The following is an 18,509-nucleotide window of genomic DNA, read 5'->3' as shown; positions in this document are numbered from 1 at the left end:
TAATTTCTTAATACATTATTAGCGAAAAACCGCGTCAACAATATTATATATATGTATGATATTAAATAATATGTAATAATATATAATATATTAAATATTAAAATATATAATATATATTTAATATGTAATATACATTAAATAATATATATTATATATTAGAGTTAAATATTTAATATATATTAAATTAAATTTATAATTTAATAAAATGAGATTAATTTTGTCAATTTATCAATTATCATTGATTCCAATGTACATTACCATTCTTATTCCGCTGCCTAAATCCTTTTATCATTTGTCAAATTTGAATCCTTTTTGCTAGAGAAAACGTTATGTACAATTCGTAGTTTAAGTATAAATCGATTAGTTCTAAGTAAAATAACATAGTATTTCCAGTATCATTTGACTTGATTTGCACATAATCATCTCATTCATTTCAAATCTTTCAATTCAAAATCCCCAAGAGAGAGTTCTATACAGAATCCTATTCCTATCTGAAATCAGAAAATGAGAATTCCTTTGCATCAAAAAACTTCATTTTTTGTTGTTGTTGTTCAAGTAAACATCAGTAAGCCTAACAGTTACAAATAAACAAACTCATCAGTTGACATAAGAAACTGCGACTGAAAAAAAAACAACTGAAACCTTCAAAAACAGCTTCAACAAACATACATACTACCAACACCAATGGTGTCCTGTCCTAAAGAGGTGGTGTCTACTGTCTACTGTCTACTACTCTCTAATTTCTATCATCACTACGAACTCGACTCGATCGCCTATTGGGGTGTCGAGGATTTGTATTCGAGCATTTCATTCTTGTATCTCTCCTTGTCCCTTGCCCCTTTCTCCTGATAAACCTGTTATGTTTGCATCAGCACAAATGGAGTTCTACTTGAGAAAGAAAAAAAAGATTTTAAGAGAGTCATAGGGTGAGCTAACATACTTGTTTTTCTGCTTCTGTCAGATTATTCCACATAGCCCCAATCTTCTTGCTGATCGCTTTCTCTTGCCCGAAGTAGGTAGGCTTAAGCCTAGTGTAATGCTCGGCAAAGAAGAAGTTGTAGCCACTCCTGTTTGACTTGGGCCGAGAGGGGTCTCGTGATGCCAACTTGGATTTCTTTCTGTTTCGGTGATGATGAACGTCTGAAGAATAAGAACTTTGAGCTGCGTGGAGAGGGACGTGATATAAGACACCGTTCAGCTGCTCTGAACCCAAGTTAACTGTAACCAGATATCCGTTGTCGAATTTTCCATCAATGGCTCCAGTGACTGAGCAACCAAGCTGCAATTCCAGGTTCTCTGCAAATAAAGATAGGAGACCGATACATTTCCATAGCGAACTGAGTCTAAATATATACAAACTTACAATCTATCCAATGATTTATGCAACAAATGAAAAAGGAAATTCGAAAAGTTCAAGCGAACTAATCGAAACAACACCTACCCTGACCGCCTGGTAACTGGTTTCTAGTAGTATCTTCATCAGGGGTTCCAAATTCATTGGCAAGATTCCTGCTTGCAGGATCTACAACATGAAATAACAGAAGAAGCACACATTATGCCATCTACCGAAAAGATTACAGTCGACAACACTCGAAAGAAGAACCGAGAAACATGTTTCCAATTACCACTCGTTGTGATCGAAGGGGCTTGTTTATGGAAATAATACACCTGCTCAAAGTGATAAAGCAGGGATATGTAGTATTTCCTCAACACATATGAAGCACTGGTTATTGTTGCTGGGAAATTAAACACCATTACCACTTCCTTCCATTTTCGATCCATAATAACCTACAACAATAGATATGACATGTATAAAGTAGCTTAGTATTGAAAAACCTCTTAATAACTTAGTTGATTGTACCACTTAGAAGTTTTAATCCATTCTAGTATAAAAGTCCCTTTAGCCTTCTCCTTGACAAGAATCATGAGAATTAATGGAGTTACACATATTCTTGACCGGTAATTAGTGGAGTTATACGTGTTCTTATTAATGGTTTTATACTTATTCCATGTGGGACACAATAGTCTAATATTCCCTCAAGATGGTGGCGATTTTTCGCTCACCAATCTTGAATCACCTGATCACAAGTGGCCTATTCTTTTTTTCCAACTCGGCTTGGCTCACTCTTTTGGATCGGTGTGGATCGAATAACCGCTAGGGAATTGGCTCTTGATACCATGACAAGAATCACGAGGCTACATCTAAAAAGATTAGTGGAGTTACACGTGTTCTTATTCATGGTTCAATATTCTTACACTTATTCCACGTAGGACACACACAACAGTCTAATACTCCTACTCCTACTTGAATAGACAAGTGGAATTAAAACAAATATAACCAAACAAACAAACCTTTTCAAGACCACCACGGCTTGTCACTTCTACAAAAAGGAGGAGTAGATCAAGAGCCTTTCCTCCTACGGTGGGAATCCTATGAGGAAAACAGCCAAGAATGTTGATTATGTTTCATCTATGTTCTGATTGAGTGTTTTGTAAAATTGACTATAATGTAAATATTAATTACCAAACTAACTTTTCAAAAATATATATATATTTGCAAAACAACCAAAAGGACATTCCTGCTACTAAAAAATTACACTAAGCTACTCCTCAAATGATACTAAATTTACACTAAGCAGGTCGGTTAGTGTAGATTCAATCAGGTTATTTTACAAATTTCATCAAAAAAACCTCTTTGTGTTGTTAGTTTATCAAATTCCCCTATTTATTCTGCTCTATGGAAATGTTTAGAATCAAAAGGAATAGATAGTGAAATGGCATGCATGTATGAAACAATATCAATAGAAAGGTGACACTAAAAAGCATCAGAATGAAACTTAATCTTAGCTTGTGTAGTTATTTTCAAAGCTAAAATTTTCCCATTCAGTCAGATATTTACAGTCAAATTTCATAAAATAAAAACCTTATCAGATTTGAAGAAAAGTCTAAGCTCAATCAATTATGAGGAAGAACAAAGTGGAAAAACCTTAAATTCGAATGAAATGAAAAATGCCCAGATGATAAAAAGAGAGAGACTTACATGAACTTGGTACCAAAGGAAGTGTGAAAATCAGTGAGCTTCTCCAAGAAAAGGTTGGGGCTTTGAATGATTTGGTCGTAGGTGGCGGTGGGAGAAGGATAGGAGGATGACCCATGAGCGGTTTCAGCTCGAAGTTGTTGGTGGAGAGCTGAAATGGAAGAAGGGTTGTCGAGTGGTGGTGGTGTTGGGACCTGGGAGCGACTATGGTGATGGGAGTTTTCAGTCATTTGAGCTGAGTCTTGACTCGGTCACTCGGTGGTTTGGTGGGGTTTAAGAAAACGATGCTTACATCAAATGGCAGAACGGAACAGCACAGCACAGAACAGAAGAACCCTTTTTTTTTTTTGTAATTGTGTTGATTTGATACTGTTCTTAAAGTTTTAATCTTTAATCCTAATCTACCTCAACCACAAGAACAGAACAGCTTATTGTTTAATACAATATGATTTTTTCTATATTTTATTGTATTTTTAAAGGTTAAAAGGAAGGAAAGATACGATCTTTTATGAGATTATTCTATTCAGAGATTAGAGAATACTAAATTTAGCTTTTTTTAAACCTCTAATCAAATACATTCTATAAAAAAATATATTTTTTTGAATGGGTAATTACTCCTTTGTTATTTTGTATTTTATAGAAATATATATTTGGTATTTATATTTTCAATAATAATAATATGATAATTTATAATTTAAAATTATACATATTTGATACATGAACTTAATTTTGATCAATATGACTAAATTGTCATTAATTATATGAGTTTCAAATTAAAATTTAATTACTTGATTACATATAACTTAAGATAATTTAGTTATATTGATAAAATTTTATCATTCAAATTTGAATTCAGGGTACTAAATTTATACAATTTCAAATTATAGGATACTAAATGAGTATTATTAAAAACATAAGTTACATATTATGTGTTTTGATAAAAACACAAAATAACAAATAGTTATATACCATTTTTGAAATAATAGTACATTTTTTTTAGATAAAAAATCACCTCCTTTTTCTTTCAATTTAAAATAACAAGAAAAATAATCACACAGAAAACTTAGAATAACAACACTTTTAGTATATACAAAAGTGATATTTTTGTAAAATATATATATTTAATGATATTTTAAAAAAATTGGAATACACTTTTTTTGGGGACCACGCCAAAATGGCTATTCAGCTGCAACCCATGGTCTAAAACGTCCAAAACATTATTTTTATAATGAATGTAGGTAATTAATAAATAAATATGGTAACATTCACTTAAATGGTCAAACCAATGTAACTCTCACCTTTGATTCTATAAATAAGTGAACCAAATTCTTATTAAAGGTTAATAACAAATTATATTCAAAGTACACATAAGCTTAGTTGAGCTCAACCACTCTAAGTCTAAGAGGATGGTTGGTTAGGTTTCTAAAAATCATTTTTTTTAACTTTTGAAGTGCTAAAACACTTTTAATACTAATTGGTTTCCCGCTCACATTGGATTTTAATTCTAAAAAAGTCCTTTTAGAAGAAGTTAGTCCCATCAGCTTTTTGAAACAATACTTTTTGGGAAGCTAAAAGTTAAAGCAAAAGTCTAGTCAACCAAGCCCTAAATCATAGTGTTATTTGCATGCTTGCACGTTTTGTTTACATATTTGTTATTACCCATATAAGTTATCACAATTTTAGTTGAGTGCCCACAAATGTAATTATAAGTCAATAAAAATAAAATTTTCAAATTATTAAATCACTCGTTAACTCTAAATAACCTAATTTTATGTGATTATTCGTCTTTTACATCTTATACATTTTCATACTATATACATAAATATAAAATAAGGAGATTGTTAAGTTTTGGTAGTGGATTTTCACACTAAGTAGTTGAACTAGTTTCTTGAGAAAAAAAACAATAATAAAAAAGAAAGATTAGTTGGACAAGAAATGTAGTTATATGTCCAAGTCTACTATAAGCTTAATAGAGAAGCTCAAGGTTTTAGGTCAAGTCCATCCCTTTTTCCCAAACAACTTAAGAGATTTCGCCAAGGTTAGAGCCTAGAGTATGTGGCCTCAAGGAATGCCCGTCATACTTTGAGGACCCCACAGATTGTTACCTACCCTTGAGGTGGGCACCTCGACCTTTGGGGGTCTTAGTAAGGGCAACTCTAATGGCAAATGCCATTTTTTTTGTGTTAAACTAGCATCAAATGCCATGTGGTTGGAATGAGATATAGCGCCATATTAGCATCACTTTGTTGTGTTTCCGATCCCATTGGACCTGGCCTACGCTTACAAGTACTTCACTCTTGAAACTTTTAGGGGGGTAAGGACTCATCATAACTCTAACAAAGGCCATTTCTCGAGTTGGTCACATAAGTAATTACTAATGCTCACACCAAATCTTGAAAAGAGAAGCAACCTTCTATTTGATTTCCAAGGTTACAATACCTCCAAGGCTACAAACAACCATCCTAACTTAATCACCGAACCATGTTCAACCCCTATTGTCATTAAGAATTGCTAAGGAACACTATTAGTGTCCAACACCACAAGTAGGTAGCATACCGCTATTGATACAATCAAATATCAGGTACCACTTATTTGAATTTAATAAGTATTATGGTATGTAGCTAAACAATATTGGGCTGCCACCTCATATGGTGTTGGACACTTTAAGATGTCAAATAACAACAATCATTGTCATTGCACGGAGAATAATCCTCTCATATTCAAGGGTTTAACGATGTGTGCGAACCCCTACAACTTAATTGATTACCAAATTTAGAGAAGCTTAACCGTCATAACATGATGTGCAGACAAACACATGAATGATCACATATCGCACAATATTACTTAAAATTCTATTGGATTTAAACTCAATTTCGATTAAATTAGTAAGATAATGATACAATTATATTTTTTCTAATCATCAAATGATAAAATTAAGTATTTTTATACAAGCTCATTGTCATCTTGAATGACAAACATTATTGAGTATGATTTAGAAAATACAAAAAACTTGAATAAATATGGTAAGGAAACTTATATATAATGACTTCTCAAATGAAATGGGAAATCAGAGAGATCCAAAACACATTTTGATTTGCACTAGATAGAGTCATGAATTCTAATTCATTGTCATTTTAGTTAATTAAATTCTTGGTAATTAGCATAGTCTCACTATAATAAGAAATCATAAACAAAATCAAAGAAGCACAAAACCCAATACACACACTACTAGTGTAATTCATCAAGCTATACAAATTACAAAAACAAACACATGCACATGCACATGCACATGCAATTGTACTTGAAAGTAGTTCGATTCATACTTAGAAAAGAAAGTGATTAATAACAATGAGAAAATGAAAAAAAAAAAAAAAAGCATAATAAATTGTTTAGAAGAAACTGGGATCGTAGCCATTGCTGGAAGTGGCCAAGACATAGTAAGCAACGATGTGACCAATGGAGCCCCAAGCCAAGACATCGACGATGTTGAACCCAACAGGATCATTGGACTTGAGCAGACTCACGTACTCCTTGGCTCTAACATCTCCGGCGTCGAAGTGGGTCACTCCGTTCTGCTCCGGCAGCCCTTGTTTGGCCACGTTCTCTCTCTGAAAGTTGAAGAACACGAATCTCCCCAGGAACAAAGACAGCCCGGTGCTCAGGCTTATCACCAGAGAAGGGTTCAGCTCAGCTTTGATGGTGCCACTACTACTTCTCCTGCTCGAGCCCGAGCTCACGGCCATGGCAGCTCTGGTCTGGTGGTGCTGCTTTGGGAGAGCTCTCAGGCCTTGGAAGCTGAGGTTGGCCGGAGAGATCAGCTGGGCGGCGGCGTTTGGCCTCTGAAGGGTCGCCGGTGACATGGCTGACGAGAACATGGTCGACGATGATGAGGCTGCCATTTTCAGAACTAGTGAATAAAGATTGGATTTTTATTTTTCTGGGATTATGGAAAAGTAGTGTGGAAGTGTAACCAAACATATATGATCATATGATACAAGATTGTGAGGATGGGAGGGAACTCGGAGAGATTTTGGTTTGCTGAGTTGGTGGGGTTTGATTGGTTGAGTTTGGATTAGAGATTAAGATAAGAAAGTTTTTGTTTTTATTAATATAAGACGAAAACGAGGCTGAGGTTATCACAAAGGGATCCGTGGCGCAATGGTAGCGCGTCTGACTCCAGATCAGAAGGTTGCGTGTTCGATTCACGTCGGGTTCAAACCCCATCATCCAATTGGATCATTTTTTATTTTTGAACTTTTTTTTTTGTATTATTATTTTTGGTTGAGTGATTATTATTAGTTGGGTTTATGTCTTTTTTTTAGATCTTGTGTTTTGACTCATTATTTGTTTGGTCTCTGTATTTTTAAAAATTACTTTTTGGACGATGAGTTTTCTGAAATAGTTCAAATAGACCTCTAAATCCGATTTTTATCAAAGTTTTTTTCGAACTAAAATAACAAGTAATTCATCAAACTAACAACTTATAACAAAATTACAGTCATTTTGTCTAACAACTGTGTTATTATATTCAATTTTTTGTTCATCAAAATTATGTTTATGGGTCTATTTGAACTATTTTACAAAATACAGTGTCCAAAAAATAATTTGTCAAAACACTGAGTCCAAACAGGTAATGAGACAAAACACATGGTCTAAAAAAGTATAAACCCTTATTAGTTTTAGTTGTTAGATTTGATTACAATAACATCACAAGCTCAAAAATGAAGAACACAAATAATTTTTACATTGTTATGTGGGGCTTTGTTTAGTTGAAACAAATTAAATAAGAATCCGTAATTGTTGGAGTTTATATTTTTTTGAATCTAGTTTTTAGCACTGTAAATTATTTATAATTTTCTAAAAATTTGCAGGATGCTCTAAAAAACTATAATACGATCTAAAAAAAAATTACACCGAAAACTATTCGCGGACCAAAAATACGAAAGAGACACATCGATGTGACTCTTTTTCTAGCCCCTACAATATATGTGTATAACCACTTAATAGTAGGGTTTTCATCATCCAATTGGATGTTTTTTATTTTAAAATTTTTTTGTATTATTATTTTTGGTTTAGTGATTATTATTAGTTTTAGTTGTTAGATTTGATTACAATAACATCACAAGCTCAAAAATTAAGAACACATTGTATGTGGGGATTTGTTTAGTTGAAACAAATTAAATAAGAATCTATAATTGTCGGAGTTTATATTTTTTTGAACTATGTTTGCATTTAGTTTTTAGTACTGTAAATTATTTAGAATTTTTTAAAATTTTGCAGTCTTTAAAAAAATTACACCGCAAACTGTTCGCGGACTGGAATTACAAAAGAGACACATCGATGTGACTCTTTTTCTAGCCCCTACAATATATGTGTATAACCACTTAATAGTAGGGTTTTATTTTATTTTATTTTTTAAAAAAGAAAGGTTATATATGTAAAGCCATCCTTTTTATATATGTATGTAAAGCCATTCCTTCCCATTTAGTCTTTGAATCCTTGCTCCCACATGGATACTAGTTGTGAGTTATGTAAGATGTGTGTACTTTAAAATAGAGATATTTAGGATATTATAAGATTGAGATTGTTTTATTTTTGTTGGTCAAATTTTACATCTCCTTTCACTTAAGCCAATCCTAATTATATAAAATATTTAATAAATTTTTATTTAAATTTAGAAACACCTATTTACAACCAAACTAATTGTGCATACTTATATGTTCTATATTAATTATTTAAAGATTTGTAGTGTAAAATTTTCAAATGTAGACTTAAGGCTCCGTTTCAATTTAAATAGAAGCATTTACCGATGAGGTGTCATAGGAAAAAATATCGAACGAGTGTAATACGTTGCAACGAAATTAGTGAAATCTCAAATTTACTATTCGTAACTGGTATTATAAGTAATTGAACTTATAAATTAGTGAAATCTCCAATTTACCATTTGTAACTGGTATTATAAGTAATTGAACTTATAATCGATTGTATAGAGTTTTCATCTCATTAACGGCTTTATATTTTCTATATTAATTATCCTTCGACTGTATTTTTAGTCTTAATAAATAATAAATAAAACATGTCTACTTACTATTATAATAGTATTTTGTATTTGTTATTTTGAGTAATAAGACTTGTAATCAACTATATTTTCAGTCTTCAATTAAAAAATAATAATAATAAAACATGTCTAGTTAGTAGTATTGTAGTTAAGTAACACAGCCTGCTAATTTCTTTTCTTAACTATATATATATGGAGTAAAAACAAGTAAGAATTCCCTTCTACTTTGCTTCCAACTCTTGTAATTACAAATGGTGTTCTTCCATGAAAATCTTCATTCTTTTTTAGTGTCCCACTCATTTCTTCTAACTCCTAGAATCCCTCCACTAAAAATAGTAAACTCTCTCCAATTCTTTGATCTTGAACTCCCCTCAACATGTGTCTTGATAAGCCTTCAAGAACTCAAAGTAGCATCCCACTATTTCTTAGAGCAACCTCCTCCTGATTCTGTGTTACTCAATTAATCTAAGAAAGACTCTCCACAAATATAAGAGATAAGAAAAAAAAGTCTTGGTAGGATTCTTACTTGGTGGCCCACTAAAATAGAGAAAAAGATAGAGCTAAAACATGCCTCCATGCCACAACATAACAAGTTTCAAACTAGGCAAGAAAATCAACTGCTGCAACAATGTTCATAATGTGCCAAAACAGTAAACCAATCATCAACAAAAACAGAAAAGAATTTGTATCAGAAAACCATGAGACTATTTTAACATAACTCTCTTCTTCAAAATCCATGCAACTCAAATCAAAGAGTAGAGTAGAGATATGTGTAGTTCCTGTCATCCTGTGTCAGCCATACTCAAGCAGAATTTTATAAGTTGGATCCCAGATTCCAATGAAAAGTGCTTCTGTGTCTGGACTGAATGATTTGCCAGAAATCTCACCAAAGAAATCAATTTCATGTTCCTTTTCATAACCACTTTTCACATCATACACATGTATATTATCTGCAGCCTCAGTCATTGCCATGTAGCCACCATCTGATGTGAACCGAATTGATCGAATCGCTGCAAGGTTGCCCTTTAGCACTGACAAGAATCATGAGGCTCCATCTAAAATCCAATTGGTGATTAGTGGAGTTGCACATGTTCTTACGAAGGGTTCAATGTTCTTACACTTATTACATGTGGGACACTATAGTCTAACAAGCACTGCAACCGATTTTGAGTGGTTACGAACATCCCATGTTCGGCAAGTCTTGTCCTAGTTTCCAGTGGCGAAAATGACACCATTCGGGTGCCAGGCTAATGTGAAAGAGGCCACACAAGGGCATCACTGTCTGCATGCATTTTCATGAATCTAGCTATACCATCTTCTTTCAGATTTTGATACATTAATATCAGCACAACAAAGTAGACACAAAAGATGAGTACCTTTCCACACTGGGAGTCCACTAACAAGCCACAATAAGTTTACCATCAGGACTCAAACTAGTATGCTGCAAATAATGACACAACACAGAAGTTAAGCAAAATGATTCCAAGGCAACTAAGCCGGGCGGTCTCATTTTTGCAATGAATTCAGTCTCACTCACATTCACTGACCAAGGAAAAAGGAAAGAATTAGACAGTTGAAATCTCTACATATCGAAATCTCTGACTACGCGGTCATTATCTGCTGAAGTGAAGTGAGCTGCACCACTGAAAATTGAAGACACCAGAATAGCTAGTCAGTTGGTTTTGGTTTTGGTGTTGGTGTTGGTGGTGTGTGAAAAAAGGAATATACCTTGGACTTGTATATATCTCAATGGCATTTGTTATGCCATTATCATCGTTGGTAGCCTTGGTGAACTAGCTAATTCAAGGTCGATCAAGATGCTGCATTCCAATCAAAAGGAAGGAATTTGAGTAATTTAAAGATATTTCAACAACAAGAGAAGACCACAAGAACATAGACTAACACTGCAGCAGTGTATTTTCAAAAACTTAAAACTATACATGGTCAGTGTATTCAAATTGACACTCAGAAATCTGATGCAGAATAATTCACCTTGCAAATAAGTTCTCCTTGAAATCCTCCAGAAACTAGAAAGAGTACTGATTTGAGGTTCCTTAAATCCTTCTAGCAGACTTCCAGGATGATTCTACATGGCAAAGCTAGTAAGTAAATTTGACAATAATAACAAGCTTAGATAAATCATAAGAGAGAAATTATTCAACACAAACACTGACCTCAGAGGGTGCCACGTGTCCTGAATAATTGAGAACTTCAGACTTGGTGGAGGTTAATGGAGAAATTGCTACAAAGGTAAACATCATGTTTTGAAGTAGCTAGCCCACACCAGATTCCTCAACTGCATCACCAGAACAACAAAAGTTAATCTAAGCAAAACATCACGTTGTATAGCTTGGATTGGAGCATTCTTTGATTTTGTTTTTCCTTAGCAAACCTGAAAATGAAGAATGGTTGGTTTCAGTGAACGCATAGAATGTAGACCCTTTCTTTGTAATTTTACAGTCCTGTTTAGACAGTACAAGCTAAGGTGTTAAGGCATAATTCTATAGTCTATAATGATTTAAATGAAACCCGAAAAAGTAGGGGTGAACATTTGACCCGAAAAACCCGCAAACCCGCCCGAACCGCAGCCCGAAAACCCGTCAAAATCGGGTGAAATCCGACCCGAACCCGAAAAAAGTCGGGTCGGGTTCGGGTTTGAAAATTTGTTGGCCTCGGGTTCGGGTTCAAACCCGAAATCCGAAAAAATGGTATTTTCGAAAAAAAAAAGTGTAAAAAATTGGTATTTATGCAAAATTTAGCTTTTCGGCCCAAAACCCAATAGGCTCAGCCCAACCCAAAATCAAACCTGAAATCTGAAAAAAAAATATGGTATATTTGAAAAAAATGGTATTTTTGAAAAAAAAAAGTGTAAAAAATGGCATGTTTGCAAATATGGGCTTTTCGGCCCAAAATCACAAATGGCCCAGCAAACCCGAAATTACACCCGAACCCGAACCCGAGTGAACCCGAACCCGAAAAAACCCGAAAATTTCGGATCGGTTTCAGTACCATTTTTCTTAATCCGAAACCCGCAAAACCCGAATCCGATGAGCCCGAAACCCGAAAATCCGACCCGTGTGCACCCCTAATAAAAAGGGTGAGAATTAATACCTTTGAGGAAGTCCTGAACAAGGGATATTTTCATATATGTGCACGAGTAGAGTTCATAAATTTAACATAAAAAGAAATTTAATAAAATAGTCTTTGTTTTTTCAATAAACATTGATAACTTTGTTAACTTTTTAGTTAGCTTCTATGCTTTTCCAACCAAGGTATGTGAGCTTTAAAAGATAGATACTTTAGGGTGTATTATAAGATTTGAGAACGTTTTATTTTTATTGGTCAAAATTGTATCTCTATCCCCATAGACCTATGAACCAATTCAATAGGAGTAATCCAACATTTATGCTTCGAACATAAAATCTTCTTTAGGATAAAAACTAATTTCTATATTAACGACTTAAGGATTATATATTTTTGAACAATGTATTTTATCTCATTAGCTGTTTGGACCCTCGTTTTGACAACCTAAACCTGATTTTGGTCAATATTTTCTCAACTAAAATCACAAATAATTTATCAAACTAACAATTCAAAACAAAAATAAAATCATTATGTTATATTCAATTTTTTTTTACTTTAGAGTTCTATTTTACAAAACATAGGGTCTAAGAAGTAATTTCTCAAAACACAGGGATCCATTAATTGGTAATGGGACAAAACACAATTGGTAATAAGACAAAACACAGGGTCCAAAAAAGTATAAAACATATTTTCTATATTAATCATCTTTCTAAAGATTTTGTATTTGTTGTGACTTTTAATAGTCTTTTGAAAAGGAAAAAGAAAAAGAAAGATAAAACATGTCTAGTTACTACTAGTAGTATTGTACTTGAGAGTAAGGTAAGACACACTGCTATATGCTGTGCTCTCCTAATTTCTTTTTCTGAACTACATATATCTATCAAGTCAATCCCCTCGAGGCCTTTCTGTATGGACATCAGCCTCACTTTGAAAACTCACTTAAACCAACCAAACCAACAACACAAGTTTTACATCTAAACTTTCTTCTTCAAAACCCTCTTCCATGCCATGCCATGCCATGCAACTCAAATCAAAGAGTCAAGATATGTGTAGTTCCTTTGTCGACCATACTCTAGGAGACTTCCATAAGTACGATCCCATACTCCAATGAAAAGTGTTTCTGTGTCTGGACTGAATGACATGCCAGATATCTCACCAAACAAATCGACTTGCTGTTCCTTTTCATAACCACTTTTCACATCATACACATGCACAAAATCTGCAGCCTCTGCCATTGCCATGTACCGACCATCTGATGTGTACCGAATAGACCGAATGGCTCCAATGTTTCCCTTTAGCACTTCAACCGATTTTGAGAGGTTACGAACATCCCATATCCGGGAGGTCTTGTCCTGGTTTCCAGTGGCAAAGGTGACACCATCCGGGTGCCAGGCTGAAGCGAAAGAGAAATCCAAATGGCCACGCAAGGGTGTCACTGTCTGCATGCATATTCATGAATCTATATCAGCTTTCGGGTTTGAATATATTACTATCGGTATCAGCACAAAGTAGACACAAAAGACGAGTACCTTTCCAGTTTGGGAGTCTGCTAATATACACTTCTGTTTGTCCCCAGCAACTACAAGAAGTTTACCATCCGGACTCAAACTAGTATGCTGCAAATAAAGACACAACACAGAAGTTAAGCAAACGGACTCTAGGCATAATGCGAGGGTCACTCACTACTACAAAACTGGGCTCTCATAACACCCAACCACCTCAGTCAAACATGGTGACCGATGTGGTAAAGAAGCTCTCCGTGTTTTCACTTATTATGTCGGTTCCTACAGACTACAAAGATTAGCAAAAATATTATATTTTCAAGTTGGTTATTGATAGACATGGAAAGATACTATTGTAGCTGTGGGTTTAGACACAATGCAAGGGACTCAAGTCTCACATTCACTGCCCAAGGAAAGAAGAAAGACTTAGAAAGCTGAAATCTCTCCATATCGAAAACTCTGACTCCGCCGTCATTATTTGCTGATGTGAAGTGAACTGCACCACTGAAAATTGAAGACACCAGAATAGCTAATCAGCTTTACGAGTTGGTTTTGGTGGAAGGGAAGAAAGAAACAGAAGGGGAAAATATTTACCTGGGACTTGTATATATCTCAATGGAATTTGTTATGGCATTATCACCAGTAGCAGTCTTGGTGCAGTAGCTAATTCCAGGTCGATCAAGATGCTGCATTCCAATCAAAAGGAAGGAGTTAGTGTCTGTTTTTTCTGGTCATAAATCTTTCAAAAGAAAATTCAAGAATTCTTAGAGGATTGAGACAGGAAGGGCAAACCAGTAAGAAAACAAAAAATCAGACTCAGCGCAAGTGGTGTGACATCATCATATTGGTAATTTGGTAATTGATTAAAGCATTTGAGTATTCTAAAGACATGGCAAGACAACAAAGACCGCAAGTTCATAGACTAAATAAAATTCAAAGTCTTCAAAGACCATTTGCAGTAGACTCTAGAAGCTGTGCAAGACTCAGTCAATGCAGAAAATTTAAATCAAGAGACCATTCACCTTGCAAATAAGTTCTCCTTGCAATCCTCCAGCAACTAAAAGATTATCTTTTACAGCAAGAGTACTGATTTGAGGTTCCTTAAATCCTTCTAGCAGACTTCCAGGATGACTCTACATGGAAAAAATAGTAAGTAAATTTGACAATGATACTAAGCTTAGATTAATTATAAGGGAAATAACCCCACACAACAACTGACCTTAGAGGGTGCTACATGTCCTGAAACATTGAGAACTTCAGACTTGGTGAAGGTCAATGATGACCAATGAATGATTAAGTAATTGCACAAAAGGTAAACATCATGTTTTGAAGTAGCCCACACCAGATTCCTCAACTGCATCACCATAAAAATAAAAATAAATGCATTGTTGTTGTGGTTTACTTTGATATGAATTAATGGTGGCATATTCTGTATAGCAAACCTGAAAATGAAGAATGGTTGATTTCACTGATCGTGCATTTCTTCTGAAATCATAGAATGTAGACCCTTTCTTAGTAATTTTACAGTCCTGTTCAGAAAGTAGAGAGTAATAAATAGTCTGTGAAGCAAGCTATAACTATGGTGTCAAAACATAATAATACTATAAATAAAAGGGTGTAATAATATTTATACCATTGAGGAGGTGTGTCCAGAAAAAGGCAAACTCTCATAGTTCTTGTACTGTTCCAACCTAGTCTGGCGATACTTTTGTCTGGTAAAACTAAGCCTATCCCAAGGAATACCTTGGATATCTTTGCCTGCTCTAGCTTGCTTAGCAGTGGTATCAGCTGATTTAGTATTTTGCTGCAATTGGAGAAACCCAACCAAAAGAGAGATAAAGTTAATGTCTCTATCCTATGGAATTGTTTGAACACTTTAGATTAGATGACCCACCAAAAAATCGAAGTCAGAGCGAAGGTCATCGCCATCAGAATCTGAGAAGTATTCATTTTCATCCTCAATATCATCATCATATGCTTCAGCCATAAACTCACCCTCTTCTTCTTCCCCTTCAAAATGAGACATAGTTGGCCTGACCCAGATGCTTAGTTAAGCTCAATTTCTTAAAGGGTCTTCACAAGCCTTTCATAACATGCAAACCCAATAATTAGCACACTATCTCAAACATAAAGCTACAAACTTTTTTGGGTTTTCGAAAACATGCATGGAAGATGGAACCCATCTTTCAGAGGAATAATAACGAACAACATACAAAGATATGTGCATAGTTAATCAAAACCATTTCTTCCTTCTGATTCGTAAGTAATTGAATTCGCGTAGCATAAGAAAATAGAGAATCTCAGAAAGCTGTGTGTGAAAGAAAGAAAATGAAAGATGAAAGAAAGAGAAAAAAGTGAAATGAAAAGAAAAGAAAGGTGACCTCTTTGTGTTTGAAGAAATGACTGTGATGGGGTATCTGCAAAAGCAATTAGAATTAGAACTTCTCGGGGAAGAAGATAAGCAAGCAATCAACCCTTCTCATTCTCTAAAACATCACTATCATCTCATACGATTTTTTTTTTTTTATATAGAAAATATACTTTTTGTAACAAAAAAGATTGTTTATTTTTTATTTTTCTATATATAAAGTTTGTATTTTTATCTGCTGCGAAAAAAAATTGTATTTTTATCTCAAAAAAAAATCATAAATATGATTTCTTTATTCTTTAAAAGATATTTTTTTATAAAATAATATCTATTATTTATATAAAAAAAATTCATAAATATGATTTTTTATTCTTTAAAAGGTATTTTTTTATTAAAAAAATCTTTATTTTTTATATAAAACAATGATTCAATGATTTACATGGTAAGTTGCTAAAAAAATGACAAACAAGGTAATTTGAGCTAAATAGTGTCGTATGATATTTTAAATATTAAAAAGAATATTTGTGGTGAAAATAAGTAAATTATTTGAATTTTTTAAACACAAAAATAGAAATATAATTTTATTTTTGTTTTTTTATTTTTAAAAAATAAAAATATGTTTGGTAACTATTTTTGTTTTTTATTTTTAAAAATAAAAAATAATAAACGAGTTTGATAATTTTTATTTTTATTTTTTATTTAACAATATAAGGTGTTGATTTAAAGAATAGAAGAAAAAAAAAAGGAAAAATTAAAAACTGTTTAAAAAAAATTTGAAAGTGAAAAAATTCTATTTTTAAAATTTAATAAATTTTAATTAAAATTTTAAAAAATAATAAATAAAAATAGAGTTACCAAACACATTTCATGTTTAATTTTTAAATTTTTAATTAATTAAATAAAAAACTTTTTTTTAAGTGTTACCAAACAACACCTATATTTGTAGCTTTTAAGTAACAAATTATTTGTTTGCCGATGAAAGTATTTTCTGTTCATGTTTTGTTGCAGCTATTTGTTGTAACATTTAAATGCGTTAGTGACACATTGGCAAAAGTACCAAATTAAATGAATATTTGTAGTGAAAATACATAATTTAAGATATATATGCATAAAAAATATCTAAATTATGAGATATTTATGACAAAAGTACTTAGATTAAATGCAAATTTGATGTCACGTGGTGGACTTAGTGACAAAATAAATGATTGCAACAAAACATAGACGGTAGGTACTTCCGTTAGAAAAACAATATTATAGTTACTTAAGTGTTATAAACATAATAATTTCGATACTTTTACTTAGGGGTGCACACAGGTCGGGTTTTGCGGGTTTCGGGGTGGGAAATGGGGTACCTAACCCCCTTCGAATTTTTTGATTTTTTGGGTAATTTCGGGTTTGGTCAGATTGGGTGGGGCTGAGCTTTGGGTGGGATTGAGCCGAAAATGGATCTTGGTAAAAAAAATTCAAAAATACCAATTTTTTTTTTTACACTTTTTTAATTTTTTTTTACTTTTCCCATGTTTTTTTTAAACTTTGTTGTTAGTTTGGTTCAATTGATTTTTTACAAATTGGGCATTGGTAAATTTTTTTGAAAGGGTAGGGGGTTAGGTTTTTTTGTCATCAAATTTGAATTAAAATTGAAATAAAGTTTTATTTTTTTATTTGTTCGGGTTTGGGTGTAGCCCGAACCCGTATATGTGTATTTACTACACCTGAATCCGACCCGAACATACTCGGGTTCGAGTCTAATCCGATCTGAAATTAACGGGTTTGGCCAAAAAGCGAGTTTTGGGGTTACAGGTCGGGCGGGTTGTGCAAGTTTTGCGGGTTTTGCGAGTCAAATGTTCACCCCCAACTTTTACCACAAATATCCCATATTAAAAAAAAATGACAAAAGAAAGAAAGAAGATAATTAATTATCGCCAATAAACATAATCACATTGATAATTATCATAATAACCAAGTTCCATACTTTACACACGTGTGAACTCAAAGTCTATGTCTTTTAATCTTGATTAGATTTAAAGTCTTTGTCTTTACAGATGTGTGGTTAGATAAGATTCTAAAAACCATTTTTAAGCTTTTAAAATTTAAAATCAATTTTAAATCTTGATTAGATTAACAATGTACTTTGACATTTTAGGCTAAAAAACACTTTAAGAAGAAGTTAATTAGTGTAGCTCTTGGCTTAGCCAACCCAACCATATAAGGTAGCACCAAACTGGAGGCCCATTTTTTTTTCTTTTATATATAAAAAAGTACTTTATATAGACTTTCAAAAAATATTATTTTTATATATACAAAAAAACAATATTACATTGAAAGCCTCATATTATATACTTTAGCTTGAACCTCCAATTTTTCAGGACCAATCCTGCTCAGATTCCAATGAACAACACTTGAATTGGATGCTTAATTAAGCTCACTCTCTTGAGCAAAGGTGTATACATAAATTAAAAT

The 18,509-nt window shown here is 33.2% G+C and overlaps 3 protein-coding genes, 1 non-coding gene and 1 pseudogene across 7 annotated transcripts; 1 reads left to right on the top strand and 4 right to left on the bottom strand.

Annotated features, from left to right (window-relative positions):
- Positions 1 to 408: 408 nt before the first annotated feature.
- Positions 409 to 3,480, bottom strand: LOC133783498 (high mobility group B protein 10-like). Of its 2 annotated transcripts, none has more exons than XM_062223141.1 (6): positions 3,041 to 3,480; positions 2,353 to 2,431; positions 1,626 to 1,788; positions 1,451 to 1,522; positions 941 to 1,296; positions 409 to 854 (listed from the first exon to the last, which is right to left on the bottom strand). In XM_062223141.1, exons 1-6 carry the CDS (start codon positions 3,265 to 3,267, stop codon positions 774 to 776), a joined length of 978 nt encoding a protein of 325 aa, XP_062079125.1. In that variant the 5' UTR covers positions 3,268 to 3,480; the 3' UTR covers positions 409 to 773. The 2 variants fall into 2 exon arrangements, with proteins under 2 accessions (XP_062079125.1, XP_062079124.1); XM_062223140.1 differs by having other exon boundaries at positions 1,442 to 1,522; positions 3,041 to 3,476.
- A 2,852-nt stretch (positions 3,481 to 6,332) lies between these two features.
- Positions 6,333 to 7,050, bottom strand: LOC133783497 (photosystem I reaction center subunit V, chloroplastic). The gene has a single exon (XM_062223139.1). It carries the CDS (start codon positions 6,934 to 6,936, stop codon positions 6,427 to 6,429), a length of 510 nt encoding a protein of 169 aa, XP_062079123.1. The 5' UTR covers positions 6,937 to 7,050; the 3' UTR covers positions 6,333 to 6,426.
- A 131-nt stretch (positions 7,051 to 7,181) lies between these two features.
- TRNAW-CCA (transfer RNA tryptophan (anticodon CCA)) lies at positions 7,182 to 7,253 on the top strand. Its single transcript has one exon. It is a non-coding gene; the product is annotated as a tRNA-Trp (tRNA).
- Positions 7,254 to 9,303: 2,050 nt separating this feature from the next.
- LOC133786161 (uncharacterized) lies at positions 9,304 to 13,199 on the bottom strand (annotated as a pseudogene).
- On the bottom strand, positions 12,857 to 16,212 carry LOC133783495 (uncharacterized WD repeat-containing protein C2A9.03-like). Of its 3 annotated transcripts, none has more exons than XM_062223136.1 (10): positions 16,063 to 16,212; positions 15,576 to 15,764; positions 15,315 to 15,485; positions 15,124 to 15,210; positions 14,901 to 15,035; positions 14,704 to 14,814; positions 14,276 to 14,367; positions 14,080 to 14,185; positions 13,709 to 13,795; positions 12,857 to 13,618 (listed from the first exon to the last, which is right to left on the bottom strand). In XM_062223136.1, exons 2-10 carry the CDS (start codon positions 15,705 to 15,707, stop codon positions 13,205 to 13,207), a joined length of 1,335 nt encoding a protein of 444 aa, XP_062079120.1. In that variant the 5' UTR covers positions 15,708 to 15,764; positions 16,063 to 16,212; the 3' UTR covers positions 12,857 to 13,204. The 3 variants fall into 3 exon arrangements, with proteins under 3 accessions (XP_062079120.1, XP_062079122.1, XP_062079121.1); XM_062223138.1 differs by having other exon boundaries at positions 15,576 to 15,754; positions 16,063 to 16,198; XM_062223137.1 differs by having other exon boundaries at positions 15,895 to 16,157.
- Between the last annotated feature and the right edge of the window lie 2,297 nt (positions 16,213 to 18,509).

The sequence above is a fragment of the Humulus lupulus genome, chromosome 6, assembly GCF_963169125.1.
Source record: "Humulus lupulus chromosome 6, drHumLupu1.1, whole genome shotgun sequence".
Lineage (NCBI taxonomy): Eukaryota > Viridiplantae > Streptophyta > Magnoliopsida > Rosales > Cannabaceae > Humulus > Humulus lupulus.
This window is presented reverse-complemented; position numbering and strand designations above follow the sequence as displayed.